This window comes from Telmatherina bonti (assembly GCF_933228915.1).
Source record: "Telmatherina bonti genome assembly, chromosome: 12".
NCBI classification, from domain to species: Eukaryota; Metazoa; Chordata; class Actinopteri; order Atheriniformes; family Telmatherinidae; genus Telmatherina; species Telmatherina bonti.
In genome coordinates this window covers 35,872,502-35,893,162 of record NC_136610.1, presented here as the reverse complement: position 1 = coordinate 35,893,162, position 20,661 = coordinate 35,872,502, and the positions used below count along the sequence as shown (strand labels likewise).

The 20,661-nt window shown below is 42.5% G+C and overlaps 1 protein-coding gene across 1 annotated transcript; it reads right to left on the bottom strand.

Moving 5' to 3' along the window:
* Window positions 1-7,293: 7,293 nt before the first annotated feature.
* commd5 (COMM domain containing 5) lies at window positions 7,294-20,638 on the bottom strand. The gene is made up of 7 exons (XM_079250549.1): window positions 20,422-20,638; window positions 18,793-18,953; window positions 14,019-14,047; window positions 13,887-13,937; window positions 13,679-13,774; window positions 13,286-13,361; window positions 7,294-7,830 (listed from the first exon to the last, which is right to left on the bottom strand). Exons 1-7 carry the CDS (start codon window positions 20,540-20,542, stop codon window positions 7,729-7,731), a joined length of 636 nt encoding a protein of 211 aa, XP_079106675.1. The 5' UTR covers window positions 20,543-20,638; the 3' UTR covers window positions 7,294-7,728.
* Between the last annotated feature and the right edge of the window lie 23 nt (window positions 20,639-20,661).

The window sequence follows — 20,661 nt, the reverse complement described above, 5'->3', positions numbered from 1 at the left end:
TGATGCAAATGGTCTGAGAAACTTTATGTATCAAATATGATATGACATTAAAGAGTTAAAGGGTTACTCTTCAATGTGGCAGACAATAATATACTCTAATTTTAAAATAAGTCATGGATCTAGTTGTGTTAGAGAAGCCAAACAGTGCAAGAAGAAACAAATATTCTTATTTTACATGAAGATTAAATCTGTAGAAAGCAAAGATCTTACTGGTTCTGAGGGAAATGGCTGCTAAGACATGATAAGAAGATTGGTGGAAATTCTGTAAATGTGTAGTTTGTAGCTGTTCTGAAAGGTTGTTGGAGTTTTGCAGAGTAAAAACTACTACAGAAATAGTTTTTGTGGAAAAAAATGGAAAACGTATGAAAAAAGTAAGAAAACAATAAGCAGAATTGAGTGGTTGTGTTTCCATTTCTGATTTTCAGGAATAGCTCTCGCTGTCTTGAAGGACTTTCCAATGTTCTTCTTCAGATGTTTCAGGCTTTTTCTCTGCTCTTCTGCCCAGATGATCCCACACTGCTTCAGTAATGTAGACGTACACACTCTAGATCCCTTCATCAGACCGGTTGGCACGGACTTACAGTCCTGTTCCTGTGTCATTTAGCAAACTGTCGTCTTTTCTGCCTGTTTCCTTCCATGGAGACAATTTCTGATGAGGCTTTGGGGAACAATAGATGGACCAACAGAAGATCCAGGTGCATCTCTCAGGTCTTGTGTCAGCTCATTGATGGATTTTTCTTCCTAGTAGCACAACTTAACCCAGATTTTCTCACTGTGGCGCCTTTGATGATGGCTAACTCAGCATTCAGAACAGGAACAATATTCTGGATACTAGCATCCAGAACAGGAACAATATTCTGGATACTAGCATCCAGAACAGGAACAATATTCTGGATACTGCCATCCAGAACAGGAACAATATTCTGGATACTAGCATGCAGAACAGGAACAATATTCTGGATACTGCCATCCAGAACAGGAACAATATTCTGGATACTAGCATCCAGAACAGGAACAATATTCTGGATACTGCCATCCAGAACAGGAACAATATTCTGGATACTAGCATGCAGAACAGGAACAATATTCTGGATACTACTATCTAGAACAGGAACAAGATCCCAAATACTACCATCCATAACAGGAACAATATTCTGGATACTACTATCTAGAAAAAGAAACAATATTCTAGATACTAGCATGCAGAACAGGAACAATATTCTGGATACTACTATCCAGAACAGGAACAATATTCTGGATACTACATTCTAGAAAAGGAACAATATTCTGGATACTACTATCTAGAACAGGAACAATATTCTGGATACTAGCATTCAGAACAGGAACAATATTCTGGATACTACCATCCAGAACAGGAACAATATTCTGGATACTACATTCTAGAACAGGAACAATATTCTGGATACTAGCATTCAGAACAGGAACAATATTCTGGATACTACCATCCAGAACAGGAACAATATTCTGGATACTAGCATGCAGAACAGGAACAATATTCTGGATACTACCATCCAGAACGGGAACAATATTCTGGATACTACTATCTAGAACAGGAACAATATTCTGGATACTAGCATTCAGAACAGGAACAATATTCTGGATACTACTATCTAGAACAGGAACAATATTCTGGATACTAGCATGCAGAACAGGAACATTATTCTGGATACTACTATCCAGAACAGGAACAATATTCTGGATACTACTATCTAGAACAGGAACAATATTCTGGATACTACTATCTAGAACAGGAACAATATTCTGGATACTAGCATTCAGAACAGGAACAATATTCTGGATACTAGCATTCAGAACAGGAACAATATTCTGGATACTACTATCTAGAACAGGAACAATATTCTGGATACTAGCATTCAGAACAGGAACAATATTCTGGATACTACATTCTAGAACAGGAACAATATTCTGGATACTACCATCCAGAACAGGAACAATATTCTGGATACTACTATCTAGAACAGGAACAATATTCTGGATACTAGCATGCAGAACAGGAACATTATTCTGGATACTACTATCCAGAACAGGAACAATATTCTGGATACTACTATCTAGAACAGGAACAATATTCTGGATACTACTATCTAGAACAGGAACAATATTCTGGATACTAGCATTCAGAACAGGAACAATATTCTGGATACTACTATCTAGAACAGGAACAATATTCTGGATACTAGCATTCAGAACAGGAACAATATTCTGGATACTACATTCTAGAACAGGAACAATATTCTGGATATTACATTCTAGAACAGGAACAATATTCTGGATACTACATTCTAGAACAGGAACAATATTCTGGATACTACTATCTAGAACAGGAACAATATTCTGGATACTAGCATTCAGAACAGGAACAATATTCTGGATACTACTATCTAGAACAGGAACAATATTCTGGATACTAGCATTCAGAAAAGGAACAATATTCTGGATACTATCATCCAGAACAGGAACAATATTCTGGATATTACATTCTAGAACAGGAACAATATTCTGGATACTACATTCTAGAACAGGAACAATATTCTGGATACTACTATCTAGAACAGGAACAATATTCTGGATACTAGCATTCAGAACAGGAACAATATTCTGGATACTACTATCTAGAACAGGAATAATATTCTGGATACTAGCATGCAGAACAGGAACAATATTCTGGATACTACCATCCAGAACGGGAACAATATTCTGGATACTACCATCCAGAACAGGAACAATATTCTGGATACTACATTCTAGAACAGGAACAATATTCTGGATATTACATTCTAGAACAGGAACAATATTCTGGATACTACATTCTACAACAGGAACAATATTCTAGATACTAGCATGCAGAACAGGAACAATATTCTGGATACTACCATCCAGAACGGGAACAATATTCTGGATACTACATTCTAGAACAGGAACAATATTCTGGATACTACCATCCAGAACGGGAACAATATTCTGGACACTACATTCTAGAACAGGAACAATATTCTGGATACTACCATCCAGAACAGGAACAATATTCTGGATACTACATTCTAGAACAGGAACAATATTCTGGATACTACCATCCAGAACGGGAACAATATTCTGGATACTACCATCCAGAACGGGAACAATATTCTGGATACTACATTCTAGAACAGGAACAATATTCTGGATACTACATTCTAGAACAGGAACAACCTTTCACCACTGCAAGAGAACAAACTAAGATATAAACATGCAACAAACGCCACAGTATAGCCAAGACATGTGGATTCATTATCAATAGATCTGGAGTTTGATCAAGGATCCATAACAAATGAAGGACTACAACATAAATCCCAATCTGGGTGGAAATGAGCTGCTTGGTGGAGGTCGGCGCGCTTTGAGTGCTTTTTTAGTTTCTTTTTTAAGGTTAGAGAACCTTCCTCTGTTGTCCTCCAACAGTTCCTTGACTTTTTCTTGGGATAGGCTGCACTGCATGCTGGGATATGTTAATCACGTCAGGTACAAGGACCTGAAAGAAAATGACTTCATGTGAATCAGCCAATCCTCAGAGAAGACATGGAAAAACCTCCAGAAATCTGATCCTCAAGACCACTTTGAACATTCCAACACTTTCTGGCTGTTTGGAAGCAAAATATAAAGAAATGAGACTTTTGCAGAGGAGTGAGACATTTAATCAGTGCCCTGGGATGTTGCCTCTCAGGTCCATTTGCAGTGTGCGCTGGGGGGGCTGGAAGACTGCAAATCTTCCTCAGTATGAGGTTATCAAACTGTGACACCGCCTGAGAGCACAGTTGGTTTTATAACCGTAACAGCTCACCAGAACTGTGAAGTGTTGCCAGTCATTGTTGCATAAAAGGGTTTGCATAATTACAGAAAAAAATCTTGATATGTAACACATCAAGGTGTGTATAGCCTAATTCATCAGCCGAACGGGAGAAATTCTCAGCTGGACTTCAAATCAGGCGCATCTGTGAGAGAAATCAGATGAATGAAGGAATGTAGTTTGTTCCGTTCAGCTCACTGAGATGATTAAATTAGCAGCAAGTCGCTTTTATCTGCTGTTTACTCTGCGTGAGTCTGTGTTTGGTGTGCCTTCATCTAAACATCAGGCTGGAATTAGAAGTAGGTTATGTTTAAAGTCAGCGTGTAACGACCGAGGTGAAGGGATTGTCATCCAAGCCTGTGTGATATTATTAGCCTCACCTGCATCAGTAGTATTTACTGCAGTCTCCAAATAAACCCGTTAGCTCAGGGCAATTTGGAGTGTGTGAGCGGGGATTACACGCCGCAGCCGGTCTACCAGTATCCACCTCACCAGCAGAGGCTGCTGGTAATATAGGTCGGCCGGTCTGGGCTGTGAACTCAATCCCACACACAGACAGAATGGCTGATTGACATATACATGGCAGCAGACAGAGGTTGACACACATGTAGAAACAGACAGACTGACATATATGCAAATGAGGGCACTTGGGGAGTATTATGCAAGATCATAAACACAGAGAGCGCACGGGGTGTAGTCGTGCAGACGGGACAGCCGGTGGCCAGAGATCCTCTCATTACCCCGTATCTTGATTTTTTTTGGTTTCGTCTGAGCCTGGAAGTAGGTCACATTGTAACGGAGGCAGCTCCCCTTCTCCTGGTGGTCTGGACGTTGTACACCGGGCTGAGACAGGGAGACTGTTATACAAGGTCTGACCGTCCGTGATGCAGAGCCTCCATCTGCTTGTTTCTAAATGGATCAGGGCTGATGAATTCAGTGGAAACACATTGTAGGACGTTCGTTTAGAGGAGAGTAAGTTTCCGTCAGACATGAAGGTAAAAAGGATGTTTTAGACGCTCAGTTTGCTCCGGAAAGGATCAAATCTGTAACCTACAGTTGTGTTCATATGGATTCATCCCCTTTCATTAAAGAAAAGCTGAATTTACAACAATCACTCAAATAACTGGAGAATTAAAAAAGGAACAATAACTAAACATTTGTAAAAATATCATTTAGTAATATAAGACACTGTTTTTTTTGTTTAATTGAGTTGAAGAAAGAAAAACAAACAAACAAATGTGTCCTGGACAAATGAGAGACTTTTCTGTTGAACAGTGGGACAAAATACCTGTCAACAGGTGCAGAAGTCTGACTGAGAGGAACAGAAAACACCTGACTGGAGCGGAAACATTAAAGGATTCTTCAACTAAATATTACTTCATGACTGATGTAATATGTAATAAATTATCTTATTTCTAGTGAACCAGAATTAGAAAATAATGTCATGATTTTCATAATTTTTTTATTTATTATTACTTTAGTCAATTTCAGCTTATTTTACAGGCAGCTGTTTTTTTTTTCCTTCTTTAATGAAAGGGGGTGAATAAATATGAGCACAACTGTATCTGGACAGAAATCTCATTGAAAAAATGAAGATTGATGCAATTATCATCAAATAATCATGCAGAGTGATAAGGATAGAACTGGCTGTACGCTTCTCTGACGCACCAAACGACTTTAATTCTCAGGTTTTTGTCCTGTAAGCAGCCGGTCGCCTCTCATTTTAACCTTTATTTTACAACTGTTGTTGCTAATTTGCTCAGTAAACATGAGGAAACCACCTTTATGTTTAGCCTGGTATCCTCACCGTCAGCTGACAAGGCTGCAGGTCTGGACAGCATTCCCTCCAGGTTTCTGAGACATTGTGCTGATGGAACATTTATATTTTAATTATCCTCTTTTCCAGTCAGTCATGAAACGAAGAGGGCTAGGCTGCTCCCTTCTTTTATAAAAACACATCTGATGAAGGAAATTATATACCAGTAACAGTTCTGACCCGTGTCTCGGATGTTCTTGAGCATCTCATGTATGAGCAGGTGGAGTGTTTCATGCTTTATGGGTTCCAGTCTGGAGTTGGAGCAGAATACTCACCTGACAGACGTCTCATCTCTGTCATCACCTGTGGGAGAATTTCGATGAAGGAAACTTTGTTGGACCCAGGACACGCTGGAGGGATTATATCTCTCGGCTGGCCTGGGAACACCTCGGGATCCCCCCCGCGGAGCTGGCAGATGTGGGGGGGGAGAGGGAAGTCTGGGCTTCCCTGCTTAGACTGCTGCCGCCGCGACCCGACCCGGTGAAGCGGTAGAAAACTTAGTTGGTATTCTGCTCCTTGATTTGCAAAAAGCACTAGACACTTTTAGTCATGGTGTTCTGCTCCTGGGTTCCAGCAAGCTTCCTCTGAAATGGTTCTCACAGGAAAACGCCAGCCTTGTTTGGGGGAACATTTCTGATGCTCTGTGCATAACATGCGAGGTACCCCAGGGGTCCATCCTGGGGCTCCTGAGTTTCAACATCACTCGTCCCAGCGAGTAACGTTGACGTTGAAAAGAGCTTGAGTTAGTCAGCCAGTGGATGATAAGCGTTCTCTGGTCTATTTTCTCTCTATTTTGTAAAAGAGAACTAGTTAAAGCTAAAGCTAAAGCTACGTCCCGTGTAATGGAGCGGAATCAGGGACACATCTGGGATTACTATTAGATCAGTGGCTTACAGGTGAATTTATTTCTTCTGTATTTACTAAATGTTCCTGCAAATGAACGTTTTTATCCTGTAAAATTAATCATTTCAAAGAAATGATTGATTTAATTCAAAGCCCCTTCGATTTTGTGTGTTCTGCCTGGTATTAGTAATAAAAAACTAAAAATAATCTCATTCTGTTTTAAGTTGCTCCTCCCTGAGCTCATATTACTGAGAGTTTAGCAGAGCTGGTCTGCAGCCAGCAGAGCGACTCTAGTTTAATCATGTACATAATATCATCAATGTTCATGTGATGTTTTTACAGCCGTTTTCTACGGATATGGAATTTATGTATAGAATCTATTTATATGTTTGGTAGAAGAGATTTTTTAATCGTGTGGTTCTCTTGCTTGTCTGTTTTTCTGGTTTAACACCAGAGAACAGGCTGGAAACAAGCTTGATAGTTTAGCATGGTACCCTCCGTCCATCCAGATTTCAAGCAGAGAAGCAAACTTTCAACATGTCGCTCTTCTGATCAACGCAGAAGTTATTTTCCTCCAACAGGCACCTCCCTGTAACTCCACCTCCCTTTGTGGAGTTACAAACGGAAACATATCATGACGTTTGAGCACAGATTCACTAAAATGAGGAGCGAGTGAGAGAAATAACAGCATTTAGTCTTTTTTGGGCCTCAGACACAGGAGATGAGGAGTGTTAGAAAACCTTTAGAAAGTGAATTTTGCATCATATGGGACTTTTATTGTTTTCTAGTAAAGCAGAGCTACCTATAGTCTACAACATTTAAGGCACATGTCCGTCTGTAAAACATGTACATCGTCTTCCTGATCACTTGTAAATGACTGACATTATATCATAAGTACTTACTGTTAATTTATTTTTATATTACATCTGTACTTGCTGCTTTCTGCACCCCTGGTTAGATGCTAAACTGCATTTTGCTGCCCTGTCTTTGTGTATACTGACAATAAAGTTGAATCAAATAAAAAAACAGAAAAATTTCTGATTTTCAGTGTAAATATTTGCTAAATTACATTTGTTTTTCTGCACTTAGCTGGACTCCAAGACAGTGAGTGAGTAAGATGACAACGGGCGACCGTCACTCATGTTTTGGATGTTATCATGTGAGAAGATGAAAATTAAAACTCTAAAGCTTTGGTGGTTCCTGTCGATCAGTCCTGGATCCTCAGAATGCTCCTCTTCTCCAGGTCGTTCATCTCTTTGAGAATCAAAGCCACGTTGTAACGAAGCTCCTGGAATTTCGACACAGGAACCTGGAAAGGAAACGACGACCATTCACCGATGATATAAACACACACGGTTCATTCTCAGATTGTCTGAGAATAAATGATATTGTCGGGTTATGTTGCCTCCACATCCAGCGGTGGAGTCAACCCAACATGCACATCCCGGTTCCTGCTGCTGGTCAGAACAAACTGGGTGGTTCTGCACCAGCAGGTTGATCCCACAGGGCTGGAGGCAGAAAACGCTTCTGCAGGGTCGTCTTCGCTTCCATTCTTGTTTAAAGGGACATGTTATTATTTTTGTTTACCATAATATAAAATATTTTTTCTACCACCGTTTTGTTTTTGTATTGTTTACATTAATTTTATTATGGATTATACTGTATTCCATACTGTTAATTATTTACAATAATTTTATCTGTCATAATATTTGTGAGAATATGTTGGGATATGAAGGAAGCGTGGGATTAAAGAAGTTGGGATTCTTTCTGCTCCTTCTGAACAAGGAAATTGTTATGTTCGTATTTTTAGTTTAATTTAGTTTGCTTAAAGCTAGAAGTCAAATAAAATAATAAAAATTAAAAGATTTTCTGAAACTAAAATGATTTTGGATCAGTGTTCGCTACAGAAAAACTGCAGAATGTTCCTTTAGATCAGTCTCCCAGTTTAACCCCTTTCATGCATGCATTAATAAACAACTACCACATTTTTAAAATACAGTATTTTACATCTACAGACATATGGAATACTTTTTATTTTATTGGTGCTATTTTAAATTTATTTGATTTTTTTATTATTTTATTTATTTAAAAATATTTATAAAATACATAACCATAAATATATGATGCAAATATTCTATAAAATTCAGCTCTATCATTTTTTCCTATTGATTGCATAATTACACTGCATGCATATATGTTCAGTTAGTTCTGATATTTATCTGTTCATCAGGGACTGCTGATGTATATGACGACTCACCAACATCCACTGAAGTGCTTCATTTCCACATTTATACCATCATCATCATTCATGAATATGCAGGAAAAACGCTTGTAAATAGGAGTCCTGAATTTCCCCCCGGGGATGAATCAAGTATCTATCTATCTATCTATCTATCTATCTATCTATCCATCCATCCATCCATCCATCCATCCATCCATCCATCCATCCATCTATCCATCTATCCATCTGTCCATCCGTCCGTCCGTCCATCCGTCCGTCCATCCATCCGTCCGTCCATCCATCCGTCCGTCCGTCCATCCGTCCGTCCGTCCATCCGTCCGTCTGTCCATCCGTCCGTCCGTCCGTCCGTCCGTCCGTCCGTCCATCCATCCATCCATCCATCCATCCATCCATCCATCCATCCAATTCAATTCAATTCAATTCAACTTTATTTATATAGCGTCAAATCACGGCAATGCCATCTCAAGACGCTTTACAGACAGAGGGGAAAACATAATGAAGGCCAATTCATAACAGCCTATATAAGGAAACCAACAGATTGAGTTGAGTCCAACTCAATCTCCCATCCTGAGCAAGCACACTGGCGACAGTGGGAAGGAAAAAACTCCCTTTTAACAGGAAGGAAACCTCCGGCAGAACCCGGCTCAGGACAGGCAGCCATCTGCCTCTGCTGTTTGGGGGGAAGAGGACAGAAAGACAACAGACAACAGGAACTGCTACTCCCGGCCAGGGAGACCTGCTGAGACAGGAGACATACATGTTAATGATGCAAAACTGTTATGGGGGGGGGGGGGGGGGGGGGTAAAAGAAAGAGATAAAGAGAAAAAGAAAGAAGCTCAGTGTTGTTTAATTCTTACTGCTGGGAAGTTGTATAAGGTCGGAATGGGGTTTTGGGTGGGCGGCGGCAGGTGGGAAGCTGCAGAAAAGTGTGTAGGACTACAATTCTGCCTCCTGGTCCCAACCCTGAGTTGTCAATTTAGCTGACTAATAAAAGAGTCCATATTGCTAGATAAGAGAGCGGCTCCATCCAACGTGGGATGGATGCCATCTCTCCTAATAAGACCAGGCTTTCCCCAAAAAGCGCTCCAATTATCTATAAAACCCACGTTGTTATCGGGACACCACCTAGACAACCAGCGGTTGAAGGATGACATGCGGCTAAACATGTCATCGCTGATTAAATTTGGCAAGGGACCAGAGAAAACTACGGAGTCCGAGATGCTCTTGGCAAAGTTACACACCGAAGCGACATTAATTTTAGTGACCTCCGTTTGGCATAACCGGGTGTCGTTACCGCCGACGTGAATTACAATCTTACGGTATTTACGTTTAGCCTTAGCCAGCAGTTTCAAATACGATTCGACGTCGCCCGCTCTGGCCCCAGGAATGCATTTGACTATGGTCCCCGGTGTCTCTAGAGCCACGTTTCTGACTATGGAACTACCTATAATCAGGGTTTCTGCCTCAGCGGGTGTGTCGCCGAGCGGGGAAAATCTGTTAGAAACGTGAACAGGTCGGTGGTGGCCAGTGGGTTTTGGTTTGGGGCTACGCTTCCGCCTGACCGTCGTCCAGCCCGCCTCGGCTCCCGGCTGCGCAGGAACTGCTGAGGGACGGCTCGGGATGGCTGCCCGGGCTGGTAGCTCCGCACTGGCTAATGGGGGCTTGCTGACTAACTGCTTCCCTAACTGAGTGCGGAGCTGGGCTTCTAACTCACAGAGCCTCGCCTCCAAGGCTGCCAAGCTGCTACACTTAATACACCTACCGTTATCACTAAAGGAGGCGGAGGAGTAGCTAAACATCAGACACACCGAGCAAGAAAAGGCAGGGGACCGGGGTGTGGGAAGAGAGCTAGCAGCCATGCTAAAACCGAGTGCTTGAGCTGTTTAAGTCAGTAAACAGAAAGCCAAAGATCCCAAAAATAAATGCAATATATAGAACAGTGGTTTGGGAAGATATTGTGCGCTAAAGTGAGTGGTTGGTTAACAATAGATAGAAGTTAGAAAGAAGTTAAAGGAGCCAACAGCTCGTAGCAATCCGCAGTGACACACGCTAGGGAAACAGGAAGGGAATCTAGGGAATCCATCCATCCGTCCATCCATCTATCCATCTGTCCATCTATCCGTCCGTCCGTCCATCCATCCATCTGTCCATCCATCTGTCCATCCGTCCATCCATCTATCCATCCGTCTATCCATCCGTCTATTCATCCATCCATCCGTCCAACCATCTATCCATCCGTCCATCCATCTATCCATCCGTCCATCCATCCGTCTATTCATCCATCCATCCGTCCAACCATCTATCCATCCACCTATCCATCCATCTATTCATCCGTCCATCCATCCATCCATCTATCCATCCATCCATCCACTGCAGTGATCATGATGCATTAAAAGGTTCATTTCTTTGCTCCTGTTATAAAGTTTTCCTCTATCAACATTATAATTGATCAGTGTGATGACAAAGCATCTGGAGCATCATGATCAGTGCAGGCGGAGCTTGTTAAACCATCACATTTACTGTCTGAGTGGCTTATTTATCCCCTGATGAAACCCTGCAGCATTAGTTGCTGATGGATGTCAGCTGGATCCCCCCCGCAGGGTTTGCATATCGAGGGTTGTTGCTTCTAATCTCCTAATTGTGATGTAAGCCGATTGTGTAACCACTGTGCACATCTGTAGTTTGAGTAGCGTGCTCTGCCTCTGTCCACATCGGCAGCCTCGTCATCACTGCGAGGAAGAGCTGGAGTCTGGCGCCACCTGCTGAATCCAACCTCCCACACATCTAATCCAGTTTCTGAGCTGATGCAAAACAGGTAGAAATCCAGCCGTTTACTCAACAGAATGATGAAACTTTTCTTGATTTCAGCCGACACTTTTCCATGTGCAGTTGTGCTTGTCTTCATCCCCTTCCATTAAAGAAAAGGCTGAATTTACAACAGTCACTCGAATATGGAGAATTAAAAAGGAACAATAACTAAACATTTGTAAAAATATAATTTAGTAACATAAGACACTGTTTTTTTGTTTAACTGAGTTGAAGAAAGAAAAACAAACAAACAAACAAATGTGTCCTGGACAAATGAGAGACTTTTCAGTTGAACAGTGGGACAAAATACCTGTCAACAGGTGCAGAAGTCTGACTGAGAGGAACAGAAAACACCTGACTGGAGCGGAAACATTAAAGGATTGTTCAACTAAATATTACTTTATGACTGATGGAATATGTAATAAATTATCTTATTTGTTTGCTTTTTAAAAAAAATATTTCTATTGAACCAGAATTAGAAAATAATGTCATGATTTTCATTAAAATTTTATTTATTATTACTTTAGTCAATTTCAGCTTATTTCTTATTTTTTTTCCTTCTTTAATGAAAGGGTATGAATAAATATGAGCACAACTGTATGTATGGACGTGTAAAAGTCACATGGACCCTGAACTGCTATCCTGTCTTCTACTCAGTGTGACAGAAGAACAGATTAACCTCTTCATGACCCCCGGGTCGCCGCCGATCCAGCAGGACGCCTCATCAGCATCCGGTGGTCATGAAGAGGTTAAGAAAATCATCGTGGCAATACGTCAGAGGCACAAGATCAGGCTACCTCCGTTAGTCCACTGTAATCTAATTATGTAACAAGTAAAGGAGACCTACATGATCTCGCTGGAACTTCTAAATCCTCTGACTGAACAGAAACTGCTGCGAACAACTACCAGCGCTGAGTGGAGAAAATCCACAGCATGTCTGCGTTCCTGTGCTGAACTTTAAGACCCTGACGATGCCTCGTCAGCTCACTCTCAGAGTTGGTCCAACTACACATCCTGTACCTGGTTTAAGCAGAATCCAGGTGAAAAATATCTGAGCCGATTATTTTACAGTCATGGAAAAGCAGAAAGCACTTTTTAATGCTGACGTCTGCAAACTCAGCAGCAGGTGTGACATAAAACACGCAGCGATGTTTTAACACAACGCCAAGGAGGAAAGACATCAGAAGCGCTGCCAGAGAAGCTAACAGCTAGCAGCTGTTGCTGCACATCAGTCTTTTTAAACAAGTTTATTTTAACCCTTAAAACTCCGCTGGATGACCAGTTTCACAGGAACGCTCGTGTGTCACTCTGTAGGCTGAACCGTTATGATATCTGACCTTTAGGACCCGGGGGTCAGACTCCGGTCCTATAGGGCCGGTCTCCTGCAGGTTTTTGTTGTTTCCTTCCACCAACACAGCTGAGTCTAATCAAACAGATCCAGATGCTTCTTGTCAACATATTTACGGATTTCAGTCAGGTGTGTTGGAGCAGGGAGACAACAAAAACCTGCTGGATACCAGCCCTTGAGGACTGGAGTTTGACACCCCTGCTTTAGGAGATAGAAACATTTCTTCCAGCGTTTCTATCCGTCCAGGAGGTTTACAGTCCAGACACAACATGTACAGTTCATCCAGAGACTCTTTATGGTAAATAATGCATAATAACACCATTATTTATCACATTTCCATCAACACTTTGCTAAAAGTTGACGTACCTCAAAGCGGTGAAAGCTCCCGTCTGACAGTTTCATCTGCATGAGAACAGACGGCTGCAGAGCTCTGGCCAGAGAGCTGGACACACACAGAGACACCACTTCCGTTTTACATCAAGTTTGGGATTAATGGATGAATAAAACCTGTTGCTCATATTTCATTATGACTAAAAGAGACGTTTTCTGAGCCACATCGGTGTTACTATCCTGTGTACTATACGTGTACTATGCACACTGAGAAGATCTTTGGAAGTTTTTACTGACTTTTCTTTTGTTATCTTTTTATTCTGGGAAAAATTCAAAGAACAAAAACTAAAGAGTGTGTCTGAACACACCGTAGTTCTCTCTAAGATTTCCTAAATCAATGCAGGTCGATAAACAAAGACTTGGCCTTACTTTGTAGAAATGGTAACGTCCACTCTCCATTTAAATTCTTCTAGTGTGGGAAGGTGAGGATCGTTCTGCGAGGCGGCGACTTCCAGAGCTGAACGTCTGAAAACACAAAGAGCCTGAATCCAGCGAACGTCTTCATGTGGTCGAACGTCCCGCCGAAGGGGAGCTAAACTTTTCTTTTTTAATTAAAGAGCAAAACAAAACATCATACCGAGTCCCAAAAACCACGCTGGAGAAATCTGAGATGAAGTCCTCGGGTATCCTGAAGACAGAAGACGAGAGAAATTAAGTTTTCAGAGACGGAAAAAACAGGAAGAGGTGTGAAAAGGAAGGTGGTCCTTACCTCAGCTCTCGCAGGTCTTCTTTAAAGGCCTGAACGGGGAAACAAACAGAATGTTAACGACTGTTTTACTAAAGCAGGATAAAGTACCGTTACACTAACCAAATGTCCAACAAATGAGCATTAAAAAATATTTTATCAGAACAAAAACAGAAAAAAAAATCAGTCATCAGTGATGATGGTGGAAACTCAGAGATTAGAGTCTACAGAGTTTAATAAATATGAAAATAACACAGAAGTCTTATACTAAATATGTCCTGTAAGGCAACATTTTTATATTAAATCTAAAACATTTCCAAGGCAGGAGATAATTAGTTCTATCTTTTTATATTCCTTTCTATAGATAGTTTGTATTTTGCTGTAATTCAGCTCAGCATCACACATGGACATGTTAAATACATACAAAATGAAAATAAAATAAAAATATTACATTTAAAATGAATTCAAAATATGAGGACTGTCAATGAAAAAAATATTTGTTTATATTGACAATAAAATCCATCCATCCATCCATCCATCTTATGGGTCGCGGGGGCAGCAGCCTAAGCAGGGAAGCACAGACTTCCCTCTCCCCAGCCACATTTGCCAACTCTACAGGGGGATCCCGAGGCGTTCCCAGGCCAGCCGAGAGATGTAATCCCTCCAGCGTGTCCTGGGTCTTCCCCGGGGTCTCCTCCCAGAGGGACGTGCCTGGAACACCTCACCAGGGAGGTCCAGAAGGCATCCTGACCAGATGCCCGAGCCACCTCAACAGGTTCCTCTCGATGCGAAGGAGCAGCGGCTCTACTCTGAGCCCCTCTTGGATGACCGAGCTCCTCACCCTATCTCTAAGGGAGAGCCCGGCCACCCTGCGGAGGAAACTCATTTCAGCCGCCTGTATACGAGATCTCGTTCTTTCGGTCACGACCCACAGCTCATGACCATAGGTGAGGGTAGGAACGTAGATCGACTGATAAATCGAGAGCTTCGCCTTCTGGCTCAGCTCCTTCTTCGCCACGACAGACCGGCGCAGAGTCCGCATTACTGCAGACGCCGCACCGATCCGTCTGTCGATCTCACGCTCCATCCTTCCCTCACTCGTGAACAAGACCCCGAGATATTTAAACTCCTCCACTTGAGGCAGGACCTGACTCCCGACCCGGAGAGGGCAATCCACCCTATTCCGGCTGAGGACCATGGTCTCAGATTTTGAGGTGCTGATTCCCATCCCGGCCGCTTCACACTCGGCAGGGAATCGCTCAAGTGAGAGCTGGAGATCACGACCAGACGAAGCCAACAGGACCACGTCATCCGCAAAAAGCAGGGACCCAATCCTGAGGCCACCAAGTCGGATCCCCTCAACCCCTCGGCTGCGCCTAGAAATTCTGTCCATATAAGTTATGAACAGAATCGGTGATAAAGGGCAGCCTTGGCGGAGTCCAACCCTCACCGGAAACGAATCCGACTTACTACCGGCAGTGCGGACCAAGCTCTGACACCTGTCGTACAGGGACCGGACAGCTCGTACAAGGGGGTCCGGTACCCCATACTCCCGGAGTACCCCCCACAGGAGCCCCCGGGGGACACGGTCGAATGCCTTCTCCAGGTCCACAAAGCACATGTAGACTGGTTGGGCAAACTCCCATGCCCCCTCCATGACCCCAGAGAGGGTATAGAGCTGGTCCACTGTTCCGCGACCAGGACGAAAACCACACTGCTCCTCCTCAATCCGGGATTCGACTATCCGGCGGCCCCTCCTCTCCAGGACCCCTGAATAGACCTTACCAGGGAGGCTGAGGGGTGTGATTCCCCTGTAATTGGAACACACCCTCCGGTCCCCCTTCTTAAAAAGGGGGACCACCACCCCAGTCTGCCAATCCAGCGGTACTGCCCCCGATGTCCACGCGATGCTGCAGAGGCGTGTCAGCCAGGACAGCCCCACAGCATCCAGAGCCTTAACGAACTCCGGGCGGATCTCATCCACCCCCGGGGCCTTGCCGCCAAGGAGCTTTTTGACCACCTCAGCGACTTCAGCCCCAGAGATAGGAGAGTCCACCCCTGAGTCCACCAGCTCTGCTCCCTCATGGGAAGCCGTGTTGGTAGGATTGAGGAGGTCTTCGAAGTATTCCCTCCACCGACCCACAACGTCCCGAGTTGAGGTCAGCAGCTCCCCATCTCCACTGTACACAGTATTGACGGAGCACTGCTTCCCCCCCCTGAGCCGCCGGATGGTGGACCAGAATCTCCTCGAAGCCGTCCGGAAGTCTTTCTCCATGGCCTCGCCGAACTCCTCCCATGCCCGAGTTTTTGCCTCGGCAACGGCCGAAGCCGCATACCGCTTAGCCCGTCGGTACCCATCAGCTGCCTCCAGAGTCCCACAGGCCAAGAAGGCCCGATAGGACTCCTTCTTCAGCTTGACAGCATCCCTCACTGCTGGTGTCCACCAACGAGTCCTGGGATTACCGCCACGACAGGCACCAACGACCTTGCAGCCACAGCTCCGGCTGGCCGCCTCAGCAATAGAGGCACGGAACACAGCCCATTCGGACTCAATGTCCCCCGCCTCACCCGGGACATGTTCGAAGCTCTGCTGAAGGTGGGAGTTGAAGCTCGCTCTGACAGGGGACTCAGCCAGACGTTCCCAGCAGACCCTCACAACACGTTTGGGCCTGCCAGCTCTGACCGGCTTCCTCCCCCACCATCTGAGCCAACTCACCACCAGGTGGTGATCAGTTGACAGCTCCGCCCCCCTCTTCACCCGAGTGTCCAAGGCATGTGGCCGCAGGTCCGACGATACGACTACAAAGTCGATCATTGAACTGCGGCCCAGGGAATCCTGATGCCAGGTGTAGATATGGACACTCTTATGCTGGAACATGGTGTTCGTTATAGACAATCCATGACGAGCACAGAAGTCCAACAACAAAACACCATTTGGGTTCAGAGGGGGGGGACCATGCCTCCCAATCACTCCCCTCCAGGTCTCACTGTCATTGCCCACGTGAGCATTGAAGTCCCCCAGCAGAACAATGGAGTCCCCAGAAGGAGCACCCTCCAGCACTCCCTCCAAGGACTCCAGAAAGGGTGAGTACTCTGAACTGCCGTTCGGCGCATAAGCACAGACAACAGTCAGGACCCGTCCCCCCACCCGGAGGCGGAGGGAAACTACCCTTTCATCCACCGGGGTAAACCCCAACGTGCAGGCACCAAGCTGGGGGCTGATGAGAATGCCCACACCTGCTCGGCGCCTCTCACCATGAGCAACTCCAGAGTGGAAGAAGGTCCAGCCCCTCTCGAGGGTACTGGTTCCAGAGCCCAAGCCATGCGTCGAGGTGAGTCCAACTATATCTAGTCGGAACCGCTCAACCTCGCACACAAGCTCAGGCTCCTTCCCCACCAGAGAGGTGACGTTCCACGTCCCTAGAGCCAGCTTCTGCAGCCGGGGATCGGACTGCCAGGGTCCCCACCCCTTGCTGCCGCCCAGCTCACATTGCACCCGACCCCTACGGCTCCTCCCGCAGATGGTGAGCCCACGGGAGGTGGGGCCCATGTAACCCTTTCGGGCTGAGCCCGACCGGGCCCTATGGGCGAAGGCCCGACCACCAGACGCTCGCTCTCGTACCCCACCTCCAGGCCTGGCTCCAGAGGGGGGTCCCGGTAACCTGCGTCCGGGCAAGGGAACATTTATGCCCAGGTTTGTCATCGTCATAGGGGTCTACAATAAAATATTTTTAAAAATATATTTTAAAATGTACTAAACTAAACATAAACAATCTATAACATTTTCTTTGTATATTTAGAAAAAACGAAATATAATGTATTGAAATATATTTTGAATATCTAAAAAAACATAAACTTAAAATATATTTTTTTTATTTTGAACAAATGAAAGAAAAAAGGAAAAGAAAAATATATGTACATACCTATACATACATATGTACATATGTACATACACACGTTTATACATACATGTACATACTAATTAAGAAAATCAAAATAATCACAAATAATATTAATAATTCCTCATCAATTTGATAATTAAATAAATTTGTGAGATAAAAGGTGTTTGAAAAAGGAGTGGGAAGAAGTGTTTGATATTCCCACCTCTTTCTACTTTCTAATTAAATTAAGTAAAAGAAACTAAATAAATAGAAATAAATAAAATATGTAAATGGGGCAAAAATATGGTTGAAACAGCACTTGTTTATGTTTTCTAAAAGGATATTTATTAAACAAATACTTTGATAATGTAGTTGGACTCATGTGAAATAAAAAAAAGTGGAATTTTCTGCATTAAATATTTTTTTAATATTTTTTTTTTAAACTTTTTATATATATTTTTTTTAACTTTTTTTTTTTTTTTTTTTTACTTTAAAAAAAAAAAATTATTTTAAACTTTGAAATAAAATTAAATGTGGAATTTTCTGCATTTAGAGGTTATTATGGTGTCATTTTACTGGTCTGGCGCACTTGAGATGACATTTTGCTGTGTGTGACTCCTGGACTGAAACAACGACATGTCGGATGAAGAGGATTGGAGAAACAAGAAGTGACTGATTTCAGGTAAAGATGGAAACAATCTCCTGGCGCGCTCGTCTCTGCAGTGTTTAATCTAAACTACTAGAGAGGATGTAGCTTCAGCTGGATTTTGCCACTTAACTAAATAATAAATCTGACAGTTTCCACGGCTGATCTGAGGTGGCACCAAGAACACAAGAGGGCATGTGTTAACCCTCCGGCGTCAGGTTCCCACCAGCTTACCTGAGGGTAGTAAATTCAGCCTTTAACAGAAGCTCACCTCTTGTTTCAGCAGCGTTGTGGGGATGCGGATGGCCTCAGACAGAAGCCTGTGCATCCCTGCTATGATGTGGCTGAGCCTCTCCTGAGGGATGACACTGCTCTCTGCAAGAGACTTCATCACTTCTCTGCAGTCCTTCCCCTCCAGAGCGCTGACCACAGCTGGACACAGAGTAACTCACATAAACCAGCCACACTGCTTAAGTTAATAAGTATTAACACATCCAGTGTTAATACTTATTATCACTGAATGGACAGCTTCCAAGCCTCCTTCAGGTGTTCCTGTTTTTCACGTCAGTGTTATGAACTAATGCAACCTACACACAATTCAATTCAATTCAAGGTTTATTAAGGACACAGAATCCAGGTCCATAGAAATAGAAAAAATAAAATGGAAATAAAATAAAATGGTAGATACCAGGGCTGTGGCAATATGCTTTTTTCCCCGATTCGATTCAATTCTGATTTTTTTTGGGTGCCGATTCGATTTAAACTGCGATTCTCACAATTCCACGATATTGCCGTTTTTTGTAGATAAAAAAACAAAAGAATGTAAAAAACTTTTTTTTTTTTTGCTCGTCATTTTTCTTGATTTTCAGAATAAACAAGAATGTAGCTAGACCATCATTTTGCTGCTATAACACCCAAGAAGACAAGTAAAAAGATCTATAAAAAATAATGAAAATGACAAAAAACATAATGAATTTTTTTTTTTAAATCAATTTTAAAATTGTAAAGCAAAAATATCCCGATATTCAATTTTTCAATTCGATTTTCCCACCCCTAGTAGATACAATAAAAAAAGAAGTGCAATGCAAGAAGAATTACAAATAAACAGTTGTGCTCATATTTATTCATCCCCTTTCATTAAAGAAGGAAAAAAACAGCTGCCTGTAAAATAAGCTGAAATTGACTAAAGTAATAATAAATAAAAATTTTATGAAAATCATTTCATTATTTTCTAATTCTGGTTCAATTGTAATATTATTTTAAAAAGCAAACAAATAAGATAATTTATTACATATTCCATCAGTCATAAAGTAATATTTAGTTGAACAATCCTTAATGTTTCCGCTCCAGTCAGGTGTTTTCTGTTCCTCTCAGTCAGATTTCTGCACCTGTTTTTTTTTTTCTTTATTCAACTCAATTAAATGAAAAAAAAAGTGTCTTATATTACTAAATTTTATTTTTGCTAATTTTTTAGTTATTGTTGCTTTTTTAAGTCTCCAGTTATTTGAGTGACTGCTGTAAATTCAGCCTTTTCTTTAATGAAAGGGGATGAAGACATAGACAGAGCGCCAGTTTTTCCAGATATTAGATGTGAACCTGACAGAGCTCATCCTAGGCCAGACCTGAGCTTGTACAGTTTCAGAGCTCTGCAGATGAATGCATAAGTAAAAAATCTGACAGCAACACAAGATTATAATTAAGATTAATTGCAGTAAGATTATTACTCACAAGCATCTGACTGGCTCTGCTGAGTTTTGGCATTTTCAAGAGTATTCTCAGAGTCGTTCTATGTTACTGTTAGGGAATTTCTTAGAACAAATGATTACAGAAGAAAATAACACATTTAAATCTGGGAACAATAGATTTACAGAATTAACAGCATGTTTAATGTTTATAGTACCTTTAAGTAATTTTCTGAACAAGTCTTGGTCCACATCCTTCAGGTTTCTCGACATTAACTCAACTTCTGGCGGTATCCTGCCACCCAGAAAGGTTGAATCTTTTATGTGGCTCGAAGACATGTTTAAATATCCACTAATGCCAGTGGAAAGTAGTTAGAAAAACATAAATTTAAGCGAAAAGATGTCTGTTTATGACTATCCAGTTTCCGCCTGCATGTCACGTGACTTCTCTGGAAGTC